This window comes from Brienomyrus brachyistius, chromosome 17 (assembly GCF_023856365.1).
Source record: "Brienomyrus brachyistius isolate T26 chromosome 17, BBRACH_0.4, whole genome shotgun sequence".
Lineage (NCBI taxonomy): Eukaryota > Metazoa > Chordata > Actinopteri > Osteoglossiformes > Mormyridae > Brienomyrus > Brienomyrus brachyistius.
The window spans coordinates 16,952,184-16,977,027 of record NC_064549.1 but is presented as its reverse complement, the minus strand read 5'-3'; the positions used below and the strand labels follow the sequence as shown (position 1 = coordinate 16,977,027).

Below are 24,844 nucleotides of genomic sequence, written 5' to 3'. Positions count from 1 at the left end.
TTCGTTACGGCATTCCGGAGAAAGGTCTCGCCCCCACGTAGCTGAGCAGCTTTACAAAGAGCCTGTCGCAAGACCAAGGGTGTGGACAGCGGGGGACGAAGGGTGGCCTCCCCGGAATCGTCATTTTTGCGGAATCTGCATGAAGCGCGTTAACTCCGATTTAAAAGGTGAGGAACTTTTTCTAAAGGGCGCTCTTTAGCTGCGTTTAGGCGGTATAATAGCCGACCTTTAGCTAGCCGTGTGTTTGGCGATTGCAGCGGACATTTGGCCTGTGATTAGTGGTGGAAGTGTGCGGAAGGACCCACTGCCGTTTGCTCCGTCCCGCTAGCCCCTGAGGGACACCCTAATGTAAAGAGAAAAAAAATCTGAATTTTAATGATTAATTTAGTGAAATGTTCTGTGTGAAATAATATATAAATATTTTTATTTACACTTGTTTATTGTTGGCTGCCTTGTAAAAGTTTCTGTGTATAATTGAGTTCAATCAGCTTTCTGCTTAAACTTTGCGGCAAGGTATCAATCTGCAGGTAACCGCTGACTGCTTTGTGGAGTTATAGTTCATTACAAGTGCTAGGCGACATTTATATGGCAGAAAGAGTGGCTGTAATATTAATTGTGGCTAAATAAATGGCAGCTCTGGTGCGGTTTTAACTTCTAGGTGTTTCAATGCGCTTTAGAGACCGAAGCGCGTACGTGCGGTGTCCTGCGGTTTACAGGAGAGCGTAAGACGCCAAAGGTTCCGATTATTATTAGTTAGTTAGTTTACAGATGTATTTCAATTGCCACAGATTTTTTTTTATAATAAAATTCCAGAAGTTGTGACTTGTATAAAGCATTTGTAAGGCATCTCGACAACTTCACTGAGGAGTTTTTCAGTGCACCTCAGCATCCGATAAGATTAAAATGCGAGACATCAAAGCACATGAGCTTTGAGCATGCGATATTAACGTAACAGCATTATGAGCCATTATAAAATATGCTTTGCTTTATACTCGAAATGAACGTGTGTGCAGGTACGTGACAGGTGGTTATCTGTCTTGCAGCGGCTCATCTCGCTACGCGTCTCCTGTGTTGTGGAAGGCAATGTTTAAGCGCTAAACATGACACTATACTTCCAGTTTTGTCATACTTTTGTTGTTTTTACTTTATAATGCCCAGCAGTGTTTTATTGACCTACATATTAAGTAATGCCCAAACATGTAAGTTCTATACTTTGTTGACCATACATTTTTCCATTCCATCATTTAATTTTACTGAAATGTTTAGTGTAATCTCTTTTTAGGGAGTATATGACATTTTCTTGCACCGTTTTTTTCTGTATTTTTCTACCACAATAGTAGGATTGAATAAAAGGACCAGCGTTCAGTTTCTGTAAGCTCTAATCAGTGGCTCAGGCTTTAAGTAGCTCAGGCCAGAGGCTATGGGAGTCTGTGTGTTGTGCTGTATAAGGTTGTGGCAGTGCTGTCTTGCGCAAATCCGGACTATTTGCTCAATACGGCTTGTTCTTCCTGGGTGTGTCAGCTTTATTTTACACCTACTCAGAGCAGGACTCTGCAGGCTATAGATTAGTTTTGCATCTGAAGACCAAATTAGCAAAATTAGCCCAGAGTTATATATATGTGACAGCAGGTTTTGGTATGTAAGTTAAGCGGTGTTTTTTTGCTGTTGTTATCCATGGATATTTAGAGAGAAAACAATTAATTTAATATGTTTTCATTATGTAATTTGAAGTTCCAGTTTTTATGCACTTCTATGTCTTTATCTTCATTGTCACACATTTACAAACCTGACCTGTTGCCAAAAGCCTGCAAATCCTGGAGCTTCTTATCTGTGCTGTTGCCTTGTGTGTTTCAGCACTGTAATGAGAGAACACCTCTGTCACGTAGCTGAGCGTCTCCTTGTCTGCGTGGCCTTGTCTGCACCCCCTTGCTCCCTGTGGACGAATGCCCTCCAGGCCCCAGTGGAATTTCACGTGCTGCGTTCCTCCCGCATCCAAACTCGACAGCCTCAGCGCTGCGCCAGCCTCTAGGGGCACACCGTTCAGTTAGGAGAGAGAAGAGGGCGCCACCATGGACGACATTTTCACCCAGTGCCGGGAGGGCAATGCTGTGGCTGTGCGCTTGTGGCTGGACAACACCGAGAATGACCTCAACCAGGGGTGAGTTTCTGTGGGATGGCAAGAGGGGGAAGGGTGCTTCAATGTGTTTGAACCCTGCTTTGCACTTAGGAGCCAAAGCGAAAAGTGCCAGGGAATCTCAAATGTGGTACAGCTATATTAAGGAAGCATGAGTTTGTTTAAAAGGAATGGATAATATACTTGGAAAATAAGACTTGTTTTGAATGTCAATCAACTGATGAAATAGTTAATAAATGGCTATGATGGACATAGCTAATTGTATGTTTCTAAGGGTCTGTTTGGACATTGGTACATGTGTAAGATTTAAGCTAGTCTTTGGGTGAACTTCTCCTGCATGTCATCATGTTCTTTTATTAATGGGTCAGTCTGTGGTGAAGTGAAGACCTGTGACTATAAGACAGACAATTGTTTTGTTTTTTTTTGTCTTGGCTTGGCCTATTTTTCCTACCCTGTAGTATACCTGTTTTCAGTTTCAGTAGCTGCAAGGCTATTTGTGTTCAAAGTTAAAAGCTGAAAAGTGATCACAACCTTTATTTATTAACGAAGGTTGAATGCACATCTGTGTATTTCTGCAAGGGCCCAGCCTCTCCCAAATGCATTTTGGGCAACTGTGGGAAAACTAATGTAGGTCATTTATACATTTGGGGCTGTTCATTGCCCAGCTAGGTGGGAGCTGTTGGCTTGTGTAACATCCTCGTATAATTGGTTCCAGACCATGTTGGTAGAGGCTGAGTCCCATGGAGAGGTATTTTGTTTTTACAGGTTTCTTTTTATGCTGTGCTCCATTTTCTTTACAATAGGGTGTCGCTTGCACAGCTTATAGATTCACGGATGATAAAAAAAAAACTTTAAGCACATTCGCCCTGGTTAACCATATATAAGCACAGTCTCAACTAGTACGTGAATGCATGTCTGAAATAATATGGCTGAAATGTGGTTTGTGCTCCCTCATGAGAGTTACAGGATCTGGTCTCTGGTATCAGATGGCCAGTGCCATCTTGTGGGAGGCTGAGGACCTCGGGTTTAGACAAACAGGCTCTCTGGGCCTCCACTGCCGCAAGCAAATGACAGAAGCAGTATCCGCTCTGGCCTCCTGTCGCGCCTCTGGGTAACTCGACACGCAAAAGCAGGGAGGGCGGCAGTCGGTGGGGAGGAAGTTGCCTAGCGTAGTCGCTAAATTCGGCCAGCACTACTAAAAAGGGTGTTGCAAGTCAAGTCTCCAAATCAGCGGTGGTCACGCGGAAGGCAGTTAAAGTTGTGCTTTTTTTAAAATCTGCAACACTATTCCTCATTGCTTCTGCCCTTTTAAAATTGAATTAAATATGATTTTGAAAGGCCAGTTTGTTCTTATGTAGTAAATGGCTTTCAGTGTTATGAAATATACTGTAAACGTACGCACAATGTCCAGTAGTGAAAAGGATGTGGTGGGAGGGGTGTTTTCCCCTTTCCTGTACAGAGAATTGTCCTACCCATCCCCACTCCTTTCCTAAAAGGGAAAAAAAGATTAAAATGCGATATTACTGCTTCTGGTGTAGTAATATTGTGTGCGGCACATGCATTTTTGGATTGCATGTGAAAATCTCTTCCTTTGCCCATGCACACACATACCACTCTGCAAAACGTATTCCATTAGCTGATTGCTTTGCTCCATTCTTTTTTTCTTTTCAGCAAGGAACACCCCTCTGAGCCTCTTGGAGCTCTTCTTTTAATAGTGATTGCTTTTATGGATCTTTTTTTTTTTGGGGGGGGGGGGTTCACATGTGTCATGCTGAGATTGATTGTCCACTTGCATGGTTGAAAAAGTGATACTGAGATCTAGGAAGGTTCAAGATTTCCATGCATGATGTTAAACGGTGTGTTCTTGTGAATGTCAAATGGCCACAACCAAAAGGAGGAAAAAACAATGACTGTGAAAGACAGAGAGAGATGTCATTTTTCTGGTGAACGAAAGCGAAACAGTTTTCTCCACTTGATTCTGACTTCCTCCTGCCCAGCTCTTGGTATTTGATAGCAGCTTGTTTCCTTTTGGCCTTGCGTGCATGACAGAATGACTCCCATTTCCCACAGATAACGTTCTTCAAGAATGTCCTTTGATCTGTTTATTCCCTGCTGGTCTTCAGCATAATTAATCACAGGAATGTACTTGGTGGGTGTGTTGCCTCCATGCTTGTAGAGATGCATATGTACAAATAAATATAGAAATTTGATCTCCTTGAAGTGAAACTGCTCCTCTCCATATTGGGGAATTACACTCTGAAATACTTAAAATGCTCCCCATTATCTAAGAAATTTTATTACCTTCCATTTAAACAGGGAACAATATGAGTTTCTGCTCAAATAAACTTTCCTATTTATGTTAGACCTTTTTCCAGTTTCATGGTGTACAAGGACAGAGTCATGGCTAATAAAATGAGAACTTCACCTTCTGGGGAAAAGAAACAAAGCAAAGCTCCTGGCTTCAAACTGGTATTGGCAACTGCTGCACACCTGGATACTAAAGATGTTCGAGGTTAGGGGTGAAACCCCTACTGAGTTCATGGGAAACCACTGTGAAATTCCTGATGGTTAGTAGTCTTACTGTTTCAAATTGTAGGTAACATTCAAAGCACAGCAATCAACCACGGTTTTAAATACTCACATTAAATACTGTCCAGCATCAGAATTGGCAAGAGTCTCGCAGATGCGCAGGCGCAGCATGCAACGTGGGTTTGTTTCATGTCAGTGACATCATGGTGGAAGGCGGTTATAGTGATTTTTCAGTCTGATAAGTGGATTAAGTCTGACGTGTGGTTGTATTTTGGTTTTTGATCTACATGACCACCACCCGCTACTGTGTCGTGAATGCAAGGTAATTTAACCTAGCCCAATGCATGAGTTTGGAACTTCATAATGGGAGGAAAATTTATTATTTTTTTAAAAAATTTTTTTATCAGAATTGGTAATGGCTTGTCTGTAACGTAAACTGAAGCTTTCAGTATTACCTCCTCTTGTAGGAACACTACAGGTCAGTTGTGTGGTGGAGCCTGAGCCTAAGAGCTAGCTGAGTGCCCATTTGCTAGTGATGGTTAAAATGATGCCCCTTGAACCATTTGCAGTATTTTTTTTGACCCCACTAGATATTGCTCTTGATTTTCTTTTGGGCATGCTTGTCACCGTTTTCACCTCTGATGAGTGACAAAATACACAAGACAGCACCAATCACAGCACACAATCTTGGTGTCCAATAGCCATAAGTTATCAAAGTGACTTGCTGTTCTGGTTGCTACCCTTTGCCTGTCCTGTCGGTGTTGAGGAAAAGACATAATAATGATGCAGAGAATATGGACAGCCTCAGTCATCCTTGTGTTCTGTAGCTGGTCTGTCAAGAGTGCAGCAGAGAAATAGAAACAAGTCATAATGTTTTCAGAGTTGAAAGTGTGTTAACTCCTTTGCTATATTAAAGTGCAGTTCATTGCCCATAGACAGGTTTTTATATACAGTCGAACCTCGTTACTACGTACAAGACGGGATATCAAAAACATGTGCGTTATAAGCATAGAACGTTGTAACCACTTAGTGCAAGATGGATGAAAGAACTCACGAAATATCCATGTAAATGATAAAACTTTAATAGAACAGACCATTAAATTGACTACAAAACAAATGAACACATTATTACTTGTAAAATAATTCGACAAAGCTCTTTGGATCCTTGAAAATTTTCCTTAAATTACTCACGATTACTTGGTGCCGGCCGGCGATAAACGGCAACGAAAATACACAACGGCTGGTCAACATGGATTTTTTAAATAAACATTCGCATCCAAATTGGCATTTGGCCTGAAAATATTAGTGAAATATTGGTCAAATTAAATAATAAAATCCTTTACTTCCATTATTATTCTGAATTCACAATTACCGGCATGACCGGTATTTCACAAGGTTTAATAAACAAAGAATACGTACACAACACTTAAGCCATTACTACGCAGTCCAGTAGCGATCGGTCAAGGCAACTCATTTGACGCGGGAAGTTTGAATATTACTTTAAATGTAGACAGTCTATGCCTTGAATAAGTCAGTTATTTTTGTTTGCATTGTCGGGCGAAGATCAGGTATATACAGGTAGATGTAGCGACACAAGTTGCAGTGGGTGGGGAGAGCGCTGTACGTTGTAACGATGGTTAGTTTTCGTATTTTCTCTAGAAATTTGGATGTTGTATCGAAGTGTGTACGCTGTAAACAATGGCTGCTATTGGAATAATACATAGGCTAAAAACGGGAATTAGAAACCTGTACGTTGAAAAGGTGAAAACGTTGTATCCGGGGTACGTAGTAACGAGGTTCGACTGTATTTTTTTTATTTATATATTTATATATATAATATAGTCACGAAAACGCTCGCGATCGCTGGGTGAGCGTGCAAGCAGGAAGCAGGCAGGCAGAGTACGGGATCAAACAAGGGTTTAATGAATAGACGGGGACCGGGAAACAGCAAACGCGTACAAACATCAGGTAACATCAATGACAGACACTGGACTCAGGTAAGACACGGACTGAAATACACAGGACTGAGCAAATTAACTAGATACAGCTGGGTACAATCGGGAGAAAACACGTGGGTAATCAGGGGGCGTGGCACACAGGAGGAGCGGACGAGCCGAGCATGACACACATATATATATATATATATAAAAAAAATGACAAAATACTACATAGAGCTCACAAGATCCCTAAAAGTTTACTTTTTTATGCTTCCGATTTGGTATATCGAACTTTCAAATTGAAGTTGTGCTCCTGTTTTGGTTATTGTTGTTCTTCTCCAAACAAAACGTTTGCAAAGCCAGAAACCAGAGTCTTGGGACTCTGGTCAAGCCATCTGCATGAAGTTTTGAAGCGTGCAAATACTAGTTGTAAATATATTTTTTTAATTAATATTAAAGGCAATTTCATAAAAACTACCCGATACTTAAATAATGTAAATTTAAATTAAACAAAGCATAGCTTTTGTTAGGGCTAAGTGATTTGAGGAAAATATCTAACTGCAATTTTTTTTCTGACGTATTGTGATTTACAATTTGATTTGCAATATTTTTGTATGTGAAGCTTCAGTTCAATATTCAGCGTGTAATAGATTTAAAATGTATGACACAGCATTACCACATGAGATGCCATCAAAATATTGACTGGTCTACATTCCAATACAAGGAGAACTTGTAGATATGAATTGTTTCCAACGTGTATTTATTACTTTTTTAAATTAGCGGAGAACAAACATAAAACAATCACAAAAGCGGTGACTGTTTCGTTAAATTATGTAATAATGATTAAAAAATAAAACAATTCCAGTTAGCACTAACGATCTTGTAACTAACGCTGCTTGGACACCCAATAACACTAGAACCGCCGATTCCTATGCCAATGAATGTCAAACTCCTTTAACCTCCAAGAAAGTCATACTTTGGCGTATCCAGCCCTCTTGTTTGTGCTAATGTGCCATTGGTGTTAATAACAGCAGCAAAATCTAACACTCTCAGCCAAATAGCCCGACAGAGTGGCTGCTCTATCCTGAAATTGTACAGTTGAAAAGTTTAGATTGTGTAAGACGTTGAATAAATTTGCATAGTTTATTGGTGATTTCACGTTCGTCAGTTTCCACTTTTTAACAACAGTATAAAGTAATTTTTTTTTTAATAGAAATCAACTCCGTTGAAACAATTTAAAAGCGTATGTCTTCAGGGTTGCCAGCTCCCTCACACCTGGTATGACACCCTTTTATACTCTCACGTTCAGGCAAGAAACCCTATGGCAAAAAAAAATTACAAAACACAATTACCTACATCAAAAGCGTTGGGGTAGTTTGCAGACTCTACAGACTATTTACAAGGTAATAAACTATTACGTGTATGTAAATGCATATGTGTACAGACTTGAATCGCCCTGCGTTTTATATTGGAAAAAAGTAAAATGCACTGCTTTTCACTCAAGTGGCTTGTCATTCCATTTGCGTTGTATAAAAAATAAAATGTAAAAAATAAATTAATAATAATGTATGCGAGGACAAATGAAGTAATGCAAGGTTTAATTGCAATCTGGTTGGAAGAACAGATGCAACATGATCAGGATAGCAACAAGAAATAAAGTATTTTGTATATTATACTATGACGGCACAGTACTGGAATTTTTTTCAAATATTGTAGTGTGATTTTATTGTAATAAATATTGGGGTATTTATGAAACTTTTTTTTGTTTGTTTCTATTACAAAGAAAATGCTTTAGCCAGATTTAAACTCGGGGGGTGGGGAATTGTGAAGCATGCGCAGAGTGTCTAGGCCAGTTTGAGTCTGAATGTTTACATGCGGGAGTAAATCAACTCCCAGTTGTATTATCTGGTTGTACTGACTTTGAAATATTCCATTGAATACAATCATGGAGACATCCTCTCAATCCGGTGGTGTTTGTCTTGCCGGTGCCCAAAGCCGCCACTGTCTCTTCCAAGGCAGCGTCTAACCCCGCAGCCGCCGTATTGCCCAGATCGGAGTCCGAAGTCCTCATTCCACCGACTCCCGAGGCGCAGCCCCTCCTCATGCCTGTCCCAGAGGCACACCGCCCAGCCGCACCGGACCCACAGTTTCCTGCTCCGGGACTCTGTGTGCTCAGTCGCTGTAGACCCAGTTTGTGTCCCATTGCAGTACAAAATACCCTGCTTCGCGTTGTAATGTCATTCATTGGCGCCGGTACCAGTTTTTATGCCAGTGGAAAAACTTGATGTACTGTACTGTACTCTTTGGTACCTTCCTGAAGTACCAAAAGTACAGTATCTGGTGCAGTGCATAAGTGCCCTTTAGTTGAGTGATCAATTGGACAGTTTTACAGAACTCCATTTTGTACATGCAGTACATTGATTAAAAAAAAAAAAAAAAAATTATAAACGAGATGCACACTATTCCCTGTGGCTGTGTTGTATGAAGGCAGCCGATGCTGCCTAATGGTGCTGGAGTGCGCCAACAACACGGCAAAAAATCGTGTGCACCTTTTAGGGGTTTTGTGGGCTCGATTTGGTTTTTTGTGTGCATGTTGTACTCATGCAAACGATTTCGTTTATCATACAGGTTTCGGAAGGTGAATGGCTAGAGTATGAACAAAATTACAAAAATAAGCTTGTCTTAAACTGTCCATGGCCCCTCCAGGGTTCTGTACTGTCACTGTCACGATCAGTGCAGGACCTTGCGGCGATCGTGTGGGCAGGCGGGTAAGAACAGGCTGACAGGCGAAGATCAGGGCAAACTACGGGGTTTATTGTGGGAAGAGGGACTGGAGACATTCAACCACACCATAACCACAATGATGGATGGGGGAAGCAGGTAAGACCAGGACTTAAATAAGACAAGACTAAGCAAAGAAATCAGACAAAGCTGGAGACAATCAGGGAAGCACACGTGGGTAATCAGGGGGCGTGGCACACACGAGTAGCCGACGAGCCGGGTCATGACAGTCACTCTCTGTAAGACCATTTATTTTTACTCTACTAACTGTGCAGTGAAAATTATGGGAATTTACATTCTAGTAATGGGTTGTGGGATTGTCTGTTGTAAACTGGCTGTTTTTAATTTTTGTTTGAAGCTGGTGTTCTGTTTTCAACCTGTGCAAAGAAGAACCAAGTCCCTCTCCTGACAGTGAGATAGATATTAGTACAGCAGTATTATTTCATATAGAAATGCTTATAGCATGAGAGTGCTTGACATGCATGGGATGGTATGGTAGTGGGGTGCAGAGGAGGAACTGGACTAAAAAGGCTTCATTCTTTCATCCACCTGAACTACTCCTGTAATTCTGGCTGTGAATATTGTTTGGTGCAAAAGTTGCTTTGCTTGTCTGCTAGATTGTTGTATAATGTAAGGAACATAGATGTGGAACATCCAGTTGCTGCTGCTGTGGGTTTCTTACCTGTGCAAAATAAGATTCTAATTGAAACTTTGCAGTATAAGAAACTCTTGGACTATTCCAGTTATGCAATTGTCTGATTTATTGGCTCTGAAATCTCCAGTAGAACGTTGTGCTTGCAGTGTTTGCTTGGCCAGAAGCTGGATGTGAAGTTCATTAAGTTAGCATTTGGGAGGGGAGGGAGCTTGGAAAAGACTCCCTTATTTGGTGAGGAAGGTTGATCGCAGATCTGGGAATGCTGTTTAATAATGGGCCCGGCAAGCTGGGGCCCTGCTCTACTCCCTGGGGCCAGTGTTTGCTCGTCCAGACCAGGCAGCCGAATACCCTGCCTGAAGAGTATGGACCAGACCTGGGATGGGGTGAGGCCTCCGTTTGTGGTCATGGGGAGGAGATTGCATTCCTTTTTGTTCTGCTTTATATCATCATGTAATGAAGCATTTTCTTTAAACTTTTCTCATTGGCTTCTGTATTGCAGATAACATAAAGGCCTGCCTAATTAGTACAAAACAGAAGGAATTTTGTATAATCACTGTTCCAATACCTGGAGATGGATATTTTTTTAAATAGTGTGTAATCCTGACTAAAATGTATGAACAGTGTTTGTGTCCATGAGCATCTCTTCACATTTGTTTTGACACAAAGCTGAAGGGGAGTTCCACTTTACTTTTAAATTGATTTGGGGTGATATGTATATTTAGTGGGTTTGGGGGTCTATGCCTGTCTCCAGAAGGTTGTGGGTTTAAATACTCTGGTCTGCAGAATAATTTTCTCACTGCTAGGAAAGGTCTCTAAAGCTTGCCTGATGGGTTGGTGTTGGATGCTGGGTGGCCTGCACTCTCACCCCAGAACTTATACAGCTGGACAAATAACAAACTCTGTGAAATTACCCCTGTTACACATGGTGCAACTGTCAGGTTTGAAATGCAGTGGGATCAGGTCATTTGTACAGGCTGACCCACGTGTTTTACTTGCGGGTGAAGTTCCGCCAGCATGTCCTGCATGTAATACTCCTTTGAATCTTAAGCATCTTTCATTGTTTTGTCCTTTTTTAATTTCCTTTTTAGTGAAGCCAAGCCAGAGGCTTTTTAATATATTTTTCTGCACACGTGTGTGTGTGTGTGTGTGTGTGTGTGTGTGTGTGTGTGTGTGTGTGTGTGTGTGTGTGTGTGTGTGTGTGTGTGTGTGTGTGTGTGTGTGTGTGTGTGTGTGTGTGTGTGTGTACACACACACACACACCTCTTGCATGGAAAGATATGTAAAATCTGCATATGGGGATGAATGAAGTACATGTATTCCGTTTAAGAAATAAGTAGAGGTCTAATGGTTCAGTATGAACTGCAGTTCTGGGTTTGCAGTTTGGTACAATTTTGGCACAGCAGGGAAAAATAATTTTAGAAATTTTGCTGCTGAATATCCGAAGACAGTATATGTTGTAAAGCAAAGGCAATGCATCTGTCGACGTGTCCATAGAACACAGATGCTTATTTGCATATCGTAACCATAATTACGTAAAATATATCAAAAAATATAGCATCTTAACAATCATCATAATGTTCTCTATTAGATGCTACAGGGAGACGAAGTAGCAGAGGCGGTTTCCGCCTTGCTGCTGTTATACTTGCACTCGCATGATAATCTCAAATGAATTGGCATGTTGGATGTGTTTCCATAAACAGAGCCGACAGTAAGTCTCAGTCTTATCTACTGCTCTCTCTCTGGTGGTGGTGTATATTATTGGGAAATCAAAATGTTCCCAAACCACTGATTATGACCGAATGTAACCAGCATCGGCCGTAACAAATTAGCACAATTATTCGCAATTAGCATAATGTTTTCCATGTTGAACATCTGTTTGTGATTTAGGTTCATTCATTTCATTGTGTGTACCGAACTGAAAATGATGTACCGAATGGTACATGCCGAATACATGCGCTGTGAGTGGCCTACAGACCTTTTCCAAAAAATTAGAATATCATGGAAAAGTTTATTTCCATAATTCCATTCAAAATGTTAAACTTTCATAGATTATAGATTCAGGGTCCACAACTTAAACGATTTCAAAGTACTTAGTTGTTTATTTGTACATAATATAGGCTTCCAGCTCATAAAACCCACGAAAACAGGAATTCAAAAAACTAGAATACTGTGAAGACATCAGCCCAAATTTTACAGGGCATCAATGTTTTAAACTGAGTGTCACACGCAACCCATCTACTAAATTCAAAGCACCTGCACAGGTTTCTCCAGGTGTCATGAAATTGCTTCACTTTGGTTCAATTATCTCAGGTTCAATATGGGGAAGACTGCAGACTTGACCACTGGTCAGAAGAGCATCATTGATACCCTCCATAGGACGGGTAAGCCATAAAAGTTCATAGCTAAGGAGGCTGACATGATCTTCAGATTTTTTGGAAAGGGTCTGTAAAACACATAAACGCTGTGTGTATCTTCAAGATGAATGTGTGAAGATCAAAGTGCTCCCTTTCTTCCAATCACACTGTTTGGTTATAATTGGCTGGCCACTGGTCTGTTTACTGGAGGGTATCTGTGGCAGCTCCATAATCACACCTCAGCCGATGCTTCTCTGCTATTGGTCAGTGTATGGCCATCTGGTCTAGGCCTAGCTTAATGTCGCTGTGATGAACAAGGTGTCGACAAGTGACTGTCGCCTGGGCCGTTCTCGGTCGTCTGGTGCTAAGAGCCCAGTAGCAGGTGGTCTACCCTGAAATAACCAGGCTAGGTATTTGTGAGATGTGTGTCTGTGTGTGTGTATTTTTTAATTATATACATATATTTTTACAAGTACATCTTAGGACCCAGCTCACTGTGACAATACAGGGAGTAAGGAGAAACAAAGAACAGGAAAGGAATACATTTGTGTGTTAGGCAGCCGACCACATCTGTGGGTTGAGGGCACCTTTGTACACACCAGGTTTGTAAACTTGCATATAGTTTTTATGGATTGTGGCAGATCTGATAGCAGTAGCACCACTTAGTAGGGGTGTAGCAATGCACTATGGCATATTTTACAATTCAAACATATGACTATACCCCTTTTAGGGGTGTAATGATGCACTGTGACACAACATAATTTACTGTTGTTAGCTCCCTCTTGTGTTGTAGGCATAGTCTGTTTATATTTTGAGATTTTATTTTTTGCATTTTGCACTGGAGTCTGCAGAATAACAGAAATGATTGGAAAACAGATTTTATTTTGCAGATGTACGTGCAATATAAAGGCATAAATAAGAATTATGGACTTAGTTAATTTTAAATGTTATTTTCTTGAATATATAGTTAGTGTATTGAATCTGGAGCCCCGAATCGTCTTTTGAAATGAATCGTAAGTAATCTACCATTACACCCTCACCACCTTGCTTCTTTCCAGACACTGATTGTGTGTTGAGAGGGACATTATTTTTGATGAGGGTGGGCTGGAGGACAGCTATTTCTTTGTGGTTTGCAGTCATTATTCCCGGAAACTCTGATGGAATGCATTAGCCTGTTTGTTTGGACAGGGTGCTTCGTAGTGCTGCCACAGTGGCTGGGAACGCTCCAAAGGAATAAATCACGCTGATTTTTCCCTGCCTTCTTTCCAGGCCCCATTATCTGAGCAAGTACAGCTGTGTTGAAGGGGCCATAAGCCAGGTGTGCAAAAATATTGAGGATCATTTTAGGATAAAACTGTGGTTGAAGCATGAGTTGCGGCTTGCGATCCTGGGCAGAGCTTGTGTGATGTAACAGGCATGCCCTCGACTGGCAGCAGGGAGGCAAAGTGTGTGTGTGTGTGTGTGTGTGTGTGTGTGTGTGTGTGTGTGTGTGTGTGTGTGTGTGCGCGCATTGTAAGTCATTGGTGATGACTCTTCTCAGGAGTGTCTTGGGCAGAGCTGGGAGAGTGCGGAAGAGATGTTGGGTGTTGATTGATGGCATAGGCAGCTGTGGAACCACATACAAGAGAGGGAGTATTCCCAGCCCTTATAAGGCCTGCCTGTTGCGGAGGCCTGCCTGACTCCCTCCATGCTGTTTCGCTACCCCCCCCCCCCCCACACCCCCCTTGTCCACTACAGCAGTCTCGCTCAGCCCGCTGTGTTTGAAGCGCGGTCCAGCTACTTACTGAGCGCTCCAGCCACCAGCTACAACCTGACCTTTGACAGAAGCCATGCTGCTGTCATGATCTTTCATATGCCTTTCCTTTGGAACTGTTTCCAAATAGCACTGTGATGATGTAATGAGTGTTGAAATTCCCTTACTGTCTGTCTTACACGTAGTACTGCATTGATCGCTATTTTCCAGTACAGTACCAAATGTGACCTGCTGGTAACATTCTGGTACTTATTAGAATTCCAAATAGCTTCTCTAAAACACACATTTCAGTAATATATGTATGTCACTGGCATTTGTTCGGAAAGTTTCACCAATGCCAAGTTGAAATAATTAGTGACATCTAATACAACACTGAAATTTGCAACATGTTCTGCTGTGTGAACACTGCATGCTTAATTTTGTTAGTATCCCATAACAGATGTGTGTTTAAAAACATCACTGTCACTGCAGATAACCTTACAATAAAAAGATGTTACTTTCTCCTAATTTCATTGTATCATTTCATGTAACTGCATATGTGCCCTAATGCAGTGCTCTATTCATGCTGTAGTACCTGGTCTGGTGCTTGGGATACAGCTTTATTAGAAATGTAATTTTAGCGTGTTAGGGTGAATGTCGGTGTCGTGATTGTGTAAGTAAACCTAGACATATTCTGCAACTCAGTCTGGCCTCTTCCTAAAGTAGTACTGGATTTATCTTGCGGAAATTATTTTTGAGAAATCTTAACGTGTTGTTGGCTTATATTTTTGTTTCTACTCAGTATAGTTCTGTTGTGTACATTTTTTTTAAGGCAATTATTTGTATAGTTGGTCATCTCATGTCACTGATGCGTCAGTGCCCAGCCACAAACTCCATGATCTAGCACAACCAGTGGCTGCTCTTTTTCTCCTACCTATCTCAGTCACACCAGAGCACTTTAGAAAACCAGAGAAACTGGGAATTGTTGGAGTGCAAAGTAAGTTAACTTGCCTGCAAATTAAAGTAAACCACCTGCAGGAAAGAAATCAGTTCTTGGATAGATTACAAAATTCATTTTGAAGTGTTTCTCAATTTTACATATACTGTGTACATTCTGAAGTGTGCATTCTTATTTGGAAAGAGGACCAGAAATAGCTTCAATAAAGCACCTGCTTTTTTTTCCTTTGAATTTATGTGTAATTCAGCAAGAGCCTGAATGGCGTTTTTGTATTCATCAGTCTTTCACATTTTAAATGATATTTCTAGAAGTTTTGCAGGAATGTACTTTGTATGTCTTGACTTGAAGTGAGAAAGGACTGTTAGTATTATACCAGAGCAAACATGTCCTTATCAGCACTCAGGTGCATGCTGCCTGGCTCTGGGCGCAGCATTCCTTCATGGGGAAACGCGCTTGTGACGCTTCCTGCTCTTTGTCCACCCCCCCCCCCCCCCCCCCAGAGATGACCATGGCTTCAGCCCCCTGCACTGGGCGTGCCGTGAGGGCCGCTCCAACGTGGTGGACATGCTCATCATGCGGGGGGCCCGCATCAACGTCATGAACCGAGGTGACGACACGCCCCTGCACCTGGCCGCCAGCCACGGGCACCGCGACATCGTCACCAAGGTGGGCAGAACCAATGACGTGCCAGATGAAGGGCACTTTTTCTGCTCTCTTCCCACTTTGAACAGAGTTTGTTCTGGTCTCTCTTCGCTTGTCTGACTCAGTTGCTGCAGTTGATCAGCTGTCATGTGCTGCTGCTATGCTGTGTTTAAAGATCACGTTGCCCTGCTTGTTGGAGTGTTTTTTTTTCCCATTTTTGATTGGAAACTAAATGTGCCATTGGCCTGATACAGACCAGTTTACTGTGTATGCTCATTGTCCTCCATCTCCCAGCTAATCCAGTGCAAGGCAGATACCAATGCAGCCAACGAGCATGGCAACACCCCACTGCACTACGCCTGCTTCTGGGGACAGGACATGGTGGCTGAGGTCAGTTCTCCCTCTAGTGGGCTCTTCTTGAAATAGCACCTTACAAGTTGTTTGAAAATATCACCCAAGCACTTTAATATCTTTACATACAAGATGGCATAAAAAAACTGCAATCTGAACGTTTCCACTGTGACACATCATGCTCTTTCAGGATTTGGTGGCTAACGGTGCCCAAGTGAGTATATGTAATAAATACGGAGAGACGCCTTTGGACAAGGCTAAGCCCCACCTTCAGGACATTCTGAAAGGTATGCAGCCTAGTGTCTTGTTGGTCATCCCACTGCCTCCACTCTGTGGTTCATCCTCTCACAGCTCTGAGTCTGAGCATCCTTTTTCCATTCTCTCCTTTGTTACATCGTGACACCTCTCTTTGCTACCCCCTACAGAGCGTGCAGAGAAGCTCGGACAAAACTTGAATAAGATCCCCTATAAGGACACCTTCTGGAAAGGCACCACTCGAACTCGGCCCCGTACGTCTCATTTTAGGATACTGTATTTGCAGGAATCTGTGATTTGCATTCCTGTTCTACTTATTTATTTTGAAAGATCTTTGTCATTTTATGAGCAGTCACATGCAACAATATCTTATTTGATATTGTGTGATTACCGCCTCCCTTCGCATAGTAGTGTTACTTTACTTACTTTTTTCATTGTAATGGGATTTTTTGTAATCTTTCACTGATGTGATTATTGCCTGGCCTCTCACCTTATCTTTGCATAGGTAATGGCACTCTAAACAAACATGCTGGGATTGACTTCAAACAGCTGTCCCTTCTCACCAAGATTAACGAGAATCACTCTGGAGAGGTAGTCATTTTTAGTAGTAATTCAGTCATAATGTTTTTTTTTAATTGTATAATTGGAGAACAGTGCTAGCATTATGCATGTTTAAAGATTAAATTATTTCTCTGTTTACCATCAGCTGTGGCATGGGCGTTGGCAAGGAAACGAGATTGTGGTTAAGGTGCTTAAGGTTCGAGACTGGACCACCAGGAAGAGCCGTGACTTTAATGAAGAATATCCAAAACTGAGGTTTGCAGAGCTGTTAAGCTTTTTGAGTACTTCTTCGCCGACGTGTTCCTTTAAATGCTCTTCCATGTGTATTGGTTGGTATGTGTTTTTGTCTCCCATCTTGCCTACAGCTCATTCTCCATGGTCCGTGTACTTTTGTGTGTTTTTATTTGAGCCTGTCTGTCTTGTCTCCCATCCTCTCCGTGTACCATCCCTGTCCTGCCCCCACCTCCAGGATATTCTCCCACCCAAATGTGCTGCCCATGCTGGGGGCATGTCAGTCGCCTCCTGCCCCCCACCCCATTATCATCACACACTGGATGCCCTATGGCTCTCTCTACAATGTGCTTCACGAGGGCACCAGTGAGTACCTCCACTTGATTAGTTTTGTCTGTCTTATCAGTAGTAGTCATTCACTTTTCTTTTTTTTGTAAACACACCTTTAAGGGCGGTCTAGGCCAGTTGATGACTTGATTGACTGATAACATTAAGGTCTGTTTAATAATTTAACCATGAGTGTGAATTTACTGAAAATGTTTAATGGTATAACAGATTACCCCCATGGCATTTGCGGCCATCTGATTATATAGACTGACGTTTAATCTCCTGCTGTTCATGCTGCATATCAGACCTCGGCTTGTCGCTTTGAGGTCTCCTTGCACAGCTGACCTCGGACTCGTCTCTCGACAGATTTTGTTGTGGATCAGATGCAGGCCGTCAAGTTCGCGCTAGACATCGCCTGTGGGATGGCCTTCCTGCACACGCTGGAGCCCATGATCCCTCGCCACTATCTCAACAGCAAGGGCGTCATGGTGAGCCACTCATCCTCCACTTCATCCTTCCCACACAAGCACTGGCCATTCTTCGGTTCGTCCATCAGCCAGTCAGTCACATCTTGTTGGGTGTATGGGTGATGCTTATATTTTCCCACATATCCCTCTTTAGCCTTTGCCTTGGTACGCTATTCCCTGGTGCGTAGCAGTTCTGTACCAGATAAAGAATCACTACTGTGTACTGTTGTCTTATTCAGATATCATGTTTATTTGTTTCAGACCTTTTTGTTGGAGTGTGTGTGTGTTTAATTGAAATAACCCAAATGCAGTCTTGACTGTGAGATCTGTGGTCTATAGTAGTGGTCAGTCTCAGTACTCATAGAGGAAGCGTCAGATAAACATGGAGGAGTGTAAGTGATAGTTGTCATAGTATGGAGCTCAGTGATGTCCACACTGTGTATGGCTTCATGAGTTCGCTTGTGCTTGATGGGCTGAATTTCCTTGCTGTGACTGACAGATTGATGAGGACATGACAGCCAGGATAAGCATGGCAGACGTGAAGTTCTCCTTTCAGTGTCCGGGCAGAATGTACTCGCCTGCTTGGATGGCACCTGAAGGTACACTGTCTCCAAGTCTTCACATGTGCTCTCATGTCCTGTTTTTTTTTTTTTTTTTTTTCTTCAACTCAAAGCACATCCTAGGATATTTTGGGGATGCCTTATCCCATTAAGAACTATATATGCTCGGATGTGCAGGAAAAGATTAGAGAGCCAGTTGTCATATTTTGTGGTGTGTGTGTGTATGTCTGTGTGTATATATACATTCTTATTACATTCTTGACATAATTGTCTGGCCTAATTGATCTGTGACATTGTGAGGCCTTAAGGTGCCCATGTTTTGAGATGCTGCCTCTTCCTGCCAGCTCTCTGTATGTGAATCTTGCTTGTTCTCTCTGCTTGTGTGATTTTCCTCCAGCTGTTCAGAAACATGGTGAATCACCTCCTCTAAATTGCACTAGTCTGTCTGTTGTGAGTGTGTATGTGCCCTGTGATGGACTGGCCTGTTGCCCAGGGCTTTTCCCTGTGGTTCTTCATGGCTGGATGCTTGTGGAATGGATGTGTGTATAATGTCACTGCTGTAAATAGCGGTTCTTTACCGCAAATACTTGTTTTAACACTAGAACTGCCAAATCTACGCGAATTTGCGTAAATTCCCTGGGCCTAACACCTACTAGCATCCCTGCTGAGAGTTTCTTGGGCTATTGTCCTCCTGCTTTTGTTGTGCAAACACACCAATTACCTGTGAGGCCTGGCACATTTGCATTTTTTTTACTCAGAGCAGCTAAAATCCAAGGCAGGCTAAACCTCTGTGTGTGACATGGAAACCTTCACAAAAGTCTGCCATATCTATACCAAATATCCCACACGCTGACTGACCTGCAAATATGAAAGACACACATTCACAAAATATATGGAAGCACCAGTCTGTTTTATTTATAAAAAAAATTGAGTGTTTCAAACTTTGCAGTGTTTGCAGACCCAGTGACCATCATCCCTGCATTTGGCGCAAGTGAATTTGTAACACTTTGCACTGGTAAACCTGCTGCGGTTTCTGTTGCAGTTCTCCTGTACCTGACACTGAGTTGTCCATACAAGTCCTGGCACAGCAGCAGCCTTCCTCTGTCCCCATAGCCTTTTGTGGCATAAATTGGCAATGGAGTTCCTTGGCTAGATGACTCAAAAATAATCTTCTTTTGCCTTCCCACCCTGTACATGCCTTGTACAGAACGTAGGAATTTGCCACCACCAGGTCCAGCATGTTGTAAAATACAGCTACTGGCCACCTGCATGTTGCTGCTCTTACGGAATACATGCACGCCATTTGGTCCAACACATTTACACCACACTATAACAGCAGAGAGAGAGAGAGTCATGAGTGTATTTGCTTTTTTTCTACCTTCTTTCTATATAGGCCTGTATAGTACATATCAGAAAACATTGTAGCACTGATGTAAAATTATACACACATTCACATACCTTCATGTGGTTATAGTCTGTTATCGTGTTGGGTTTCCTCTTTCTGCCTTCACAGATCGCCACATTTTGGTCCAAGGAACTCAGAACACACACAATCTTGTTTTTTTAGGTGCATAAATTGTCAAGGAGACACTGCCACTTCTAAGCACTGACGCGGAGAATTCCTCTTGCTGTGCAGTGTCCTTTGAAATTGGAGGAAGTTCATACCAAACTTTATTCCCTGTGCTCAGTAGTGTTGTTTTGCGCTGAAGCAGTCTGTGTGACAGTGCCAGTGAGGTGAAGAAATTGTCCGTTGTGACATTTCTCCCGTCATCCAGAAATGGCTCCATCAGACTCATGACCATGTTCTCTGCCAGCCTCTCCCTTTTCTGGTGACTGGGGTCCTTTCCCAAGTTAGGGGACACGTTGCAGACGTATTTGGTCTCCAAATCCGTGGCCATCCAGAACTTGATCCCAAATTTGTCCGGCTTGGATGCGATATACCAAGTGACATGGAATGGATCCACATCTACTCCACGTTGTCTTTCCACCGGTGTCCCTCAGGGCTCGGTTCTTGGCCCTCTCCTATTCTCCCTCTACACTAAATCTCTTGGCGAAGTTATATCCTCACATGGCTTCTCCTACCACTGCTATGCCGATGACACTCAACTCATCCTCTCCTTCCCTCCCTCAGACACTCATGTCTCCACTAAGATCTCTACATGCTTGGCAGACATCTCATCTTGGATGACCACTCACCAGCTAAAACTCAACACTAGTAAAACTGAGTTGCTTTACATCCCGGCTGACTCATCCCCCCTCCAGGACCTTGCGATCTCCTTTGACAACTCCCTGATCCGTCCTTCGGTTTCTGCTAGAAACCTTGGAGTTACCATAGATGATCGGTTGTCATTTTCCTCACATATCGCCAGTCTTTCTCGCTCTTGTCAGTTTCTCCTCTTTAACATCAGGAGGATACGTCCATTTCTTTCCACCCAGGCTACCCAGATACTCGTCCAGTCCCTCGTCATCTCACGCCTTGACTACTGCAACTCGCTTCTAGCGGGTTTACCACTGAGCGCCATCCGTCCCCTCCAACTGATTCAGAATGCAGCTGCTCGTCTTGTTTTCAACCTTCCCAAGTTCTCCCACACCACTCCTTTGCTGCGCTCCCTCCACTGGCTTCCTGTAGCTGCACGCATCAGATTCAAAACACTGATGCTCGTATACAAAGCCAAAAATTCTCTGGCACCATCCTACCTAAAGGACCTCATCACACCCCGCTCTGCACCACGATCTCTCCGATCCTCCAGCACTGCTCGACTGGTCCCACCTCCCCTCAAGGCACAAGGAAGACACGCATCTCGGCTCTTCTCTGTCCTGGCACCTAATTGGTGGAATGAACTCCCCCTAGATGTCCGAACAGCTGAATCCTTGAATGTCTTCAAGCGACGACTCAAAACTTTTCTTTTTCAGAAATACCTGACGTAGAACTTCTATATTCTTACTCGACTCTTTTTCTGGTGTGTGTTTTAAAAAAATAAAATAAAATAAAAATTCTGCACTACTCAATGGCGTTCTCAGAGATAGTATTCGTAGCTGGGGTCCTTATTGAGCTAGCATCGGAAATTCATTGCAGAGTCTCAAAGCACTTATGTAAGTCGCTCTGGCTAAGGGCGTCTGCCAAATCCTGTAAATGTAAATATACTGCATGGACAATGAACCTTGGTCGAGAACAGCTGTACATCTATGTTCATGTGTTCTCCTGGAGTGAAACTTTCAGCACAGTTCTTGGTGAAGGCTGGCAGAGAACGTGGTCATGAGTCTGATGGAGTCATTTCTGGATGACGGGAGAAATGTCACAATGGACAATTTCTTCACCTCACTGTCACTGTCACACAGACTGCTTCACTTTACTGGGCATGGTGAATAACGTTTGCCGTGAACTTCCTCCATTGGCAAAGGACACTGCACAGGGAGAGGAATTCTCCACGTCAGTGTTTAGAATGGCGCGCATGTATTCAGTACGAGCAGCAACAAGCAAGTGGTCAGTAGCTGTGTTTTACAACATGCTGGACTTGGTGGCCGTGAATGCCTACGTTCTGTACAAAGCATCTACAGGGTGGAAAGGAAAAAGAATATTGTTTCCGATTCTTCTAGCCAAGGAACTCCATTGCCAAATACAGGGATGATGGTCACTGGGTTTTCAAACGCTGCAAACACAGACTTTGAAAGATAGACAGACTGTGTGGGACAGTAACCACTGAGACAAAAGGCAGAAAGATGACGAAGAGATGAACCTGGAACTGAGGCACGGATACATCAATTTTTACATGAACAGCCAAACATGCAAAGCTGGAGAGATCACACAAAAACAAAATTCACTTTTGGTGTTATAATTCAGTGATGGCCAATGAAAATGAAATGACATTTTATTCTGTATGTGTATGAGCATGTCAAAAACCATGGACCATGACTTCACTCAGCTTATGACATTTATATACAAACATGCATTGGAGACTGAAGTGTTAGCATGTTTTCATTTTATTCATTTCATTCTATTAGCAACTTTTCATTCTATTTTCACTCAATTTGTTTTATAAATAACACAGACTTGTGTTTCCATATATTTTGTGAATGTGCGTCTTTCATATTTGCAGGTCAGTCAGCGTGTGGGATATTTGGTATAGATATGGCAGACTTTTGTGAAGGTTTCCATGTCACACACAGAGGTTTAGCCTGCCTTGGATTTGAGCTACTCTGAGTAAAAAATGCAAATGCGCCAGGCCTCACAGGTAATGGGTGTGTTTGCACAACAAAAGCAGGAGGAGGATGGGGCTGAAGACCTGCGAAAATCACAGCAGGGGTGACAAACACCTTGGGACTCTCAGCAGAGAATAAAAACTCGGTAAATCTAGTGTTAATCACTCTAGACATACTCATATTTCTGGCAGCTTAGTCACCCACTTGGGATGTTGATGTAAGTATTCAGTAACAACTGGGTTTGCTCAGTTTTTCATGAGCCTAATGGGCAGGCAGGGACTGTTGGGATAGGCTTGGGGTCTTTAACGTTTTACTCTTTGCTTTTCCCTAACCCTTGCCCACGTTTTCTAAACATGCGTGCACATGTGCCACACACACACACACAGCCTTGCAGAAGAAGCCAGAGGAGATCAACCGGCGCTCTGCAGACATGTGGAGCTTTGCAGTGCTGCTGTGGGAGCTGGTGACTCGGGAGGTGCCCTTCGCTGATCTCTCCAACATGGAGATTGGAATGAAGGTGGGTTGTTGGTGGGGGGGCTGGGTGGGTGAAGCATGCCTAAGCTAAAGCTGGAAGCTCAGCTCGGCCACGTATTCAAAAGAGCCCCACTGCCACTCAAACTACCAGTTCAGTTCCATGACAACTTCACCAGTTCCCAAATGCCTTATTTCCCTGTGTCACTTCAGTTAAGGAAACATTAATTATGATGAAAAATGCCCCAAAGACACCTCCTAATGCCTGTCCCCCCCGTGCCTACAGGTCGCTCTGGAGGGCCTCCGACCCACAATCCCGCCTGGAATCTCGCCCCACATCTGCAAACTCATGAGGATCTGTATGAACGAGGACCCAGCCAAGAGGCCCAAATTTGACATGATCGTGCCCATCCTGGAGAAAATGCAGGACAAGTAACCTACCGCCCATCCCCCGTCACCCCCCAGTGCCCCAGTGGACATGTCGCACACCAGTATTGCCTTAAGCATCTCCTCTCACCTGTTACTTCTGCTATCGACACCACTATCTATTGTAAACTTCTGAAAATCGCAACTCTGTCTCATGCTAACAGTATATATATATATATTTTTTAACTTTTTGTTTTACTTGCCAATCCTTTATTAGCCCTTCTTAGTGGGCATTGAGAAGAGCTTCTCCTCACAGTAAGGTTTTAATGATGTGGACTTCTTGCTGTTTTATGCCTTGCTGTCTGACTGAATGGAGGCTTTGAGACTGTGACATTTTGCCTGTCCCTGATGGTCACCTTCCTCTGAAAGGATAAGGGACATTTTAGGGCTCACGGGCTGCAGCTCACATACTGTAAAGAAACTTTTATTACTGTTAAAATGAGCTGATACATGAGTAAATTGCCTCATGGGTGACTAAGCTTTGGGGCCTCTTGTTTGTCTCGCAGAGAAGCTCAAGTTGCTTTCCAGCCATCATGTGCCCTACCTCCAACTTTCAGGAAGTGACTTTTTTAAGGTATTCTTTAGGGGGTGATGTATTCAGTACTAAATCACTGTAACGTCCTGTTTGCATTCTCAAACTGTATGGCTCCTCTTTGGCCACAGGGGTTGTGTGTATCTTTGGGCCTGTCAGAACTGTCTGAAATTAAATGATTCTCCTTCCTAAACCTTACAGACTGTACCGTATCTGCTATCCTGCCGTGAGATGCACTCTTTTGTGTAATATTTCAAGGATTTGTTTTATATATGTTCAGGAGAGTAATTCCAAAATCATTCTGCAGATACAAGGGTTCATGAAGAATATTGAATGGGAATGTGGGCCTGAGACAGCAATGTTTCTTTCTTTGTTTGATACCCCTATTTTTTCTGTTGTCCAGTGTTTTATGCGGTTGTACACTGTCACAGCAGCTTCTTGTCCTGAAAGGTCAAAAACCAAAACAAAGCATGTCTTGTATGTAATTTATATATAACATTAAAAAGAGACATTACGTTGTTTTGTTTATTGCATAATTTTTACATGCTGTATACATGCACTGTGGTGACGTCTCTCTCTCACGGTTTCTGAGTCTCCTGTTAACTTACTCCTGACTGAAACGTGAACACCTGTGTCACTGGCTACTGCAAATACTCCTAACTGCAAAAATTTCTACCAGACTGCGTGTATGTAGGTTTCTTCAGATTGAATATGGTTTTATTATAAAGCTGGACCAGTGCT

General features: G+C 42.6%; 1 protein-coding gene across 2 annotated transcripts; it reads left to right on the top strand.

Moving 5' to 3' along the window:
- Positions 1 to 5: 5 nt before the first annotated feature.
- LOC125711546 (integrin-linked protein kinase) lies at positions 6 to 24,617 on the top strand. Of its 2 annotated transcripts, XM_048980540.1 has the most exons (13): positions 6 to 167; positions 1,855 to 2,158; positions 15,581 to 15,746; positions 16,017 to 16,112; positions 16,264 to 16,360; positions 16,499 to 16,582; positions 16,834 to 16,919; positions 17,035 to 17,144; positions 17,359 to 17,486; positions 17,814 to 17,935; positions 18,414 to 18,513; positions 23,061 to 23,191; positions 23,432 to 24,617. In XM_048980540.1, exons 2-13 carry the CDS (start codon positions 2,070 to 2,072, stop codon positions 23,579 to 23,581), a joined length of 1,359 nt encoding a protein of 452 aa, XP_048836497.1. In that variant the 5' UTR covers positions 6 to 167; positions 1,855 to 2,069; the 3' UTR covers positions 23,582 to 24,617. The 2 variants fall into 2 exon arrangements, with proteins under 2 accessions (XP_048836497.1, XP_048836498.1); XM_048980541.1 differs by lacking the exons at positions 6 to 167; positions 1,855 to 2,158 and adding an exon at positions 8,898 to 9,480.
- The last annotated feature ends 227 nt before the right edge of the window (positions 24,618 to 24,844 follow it).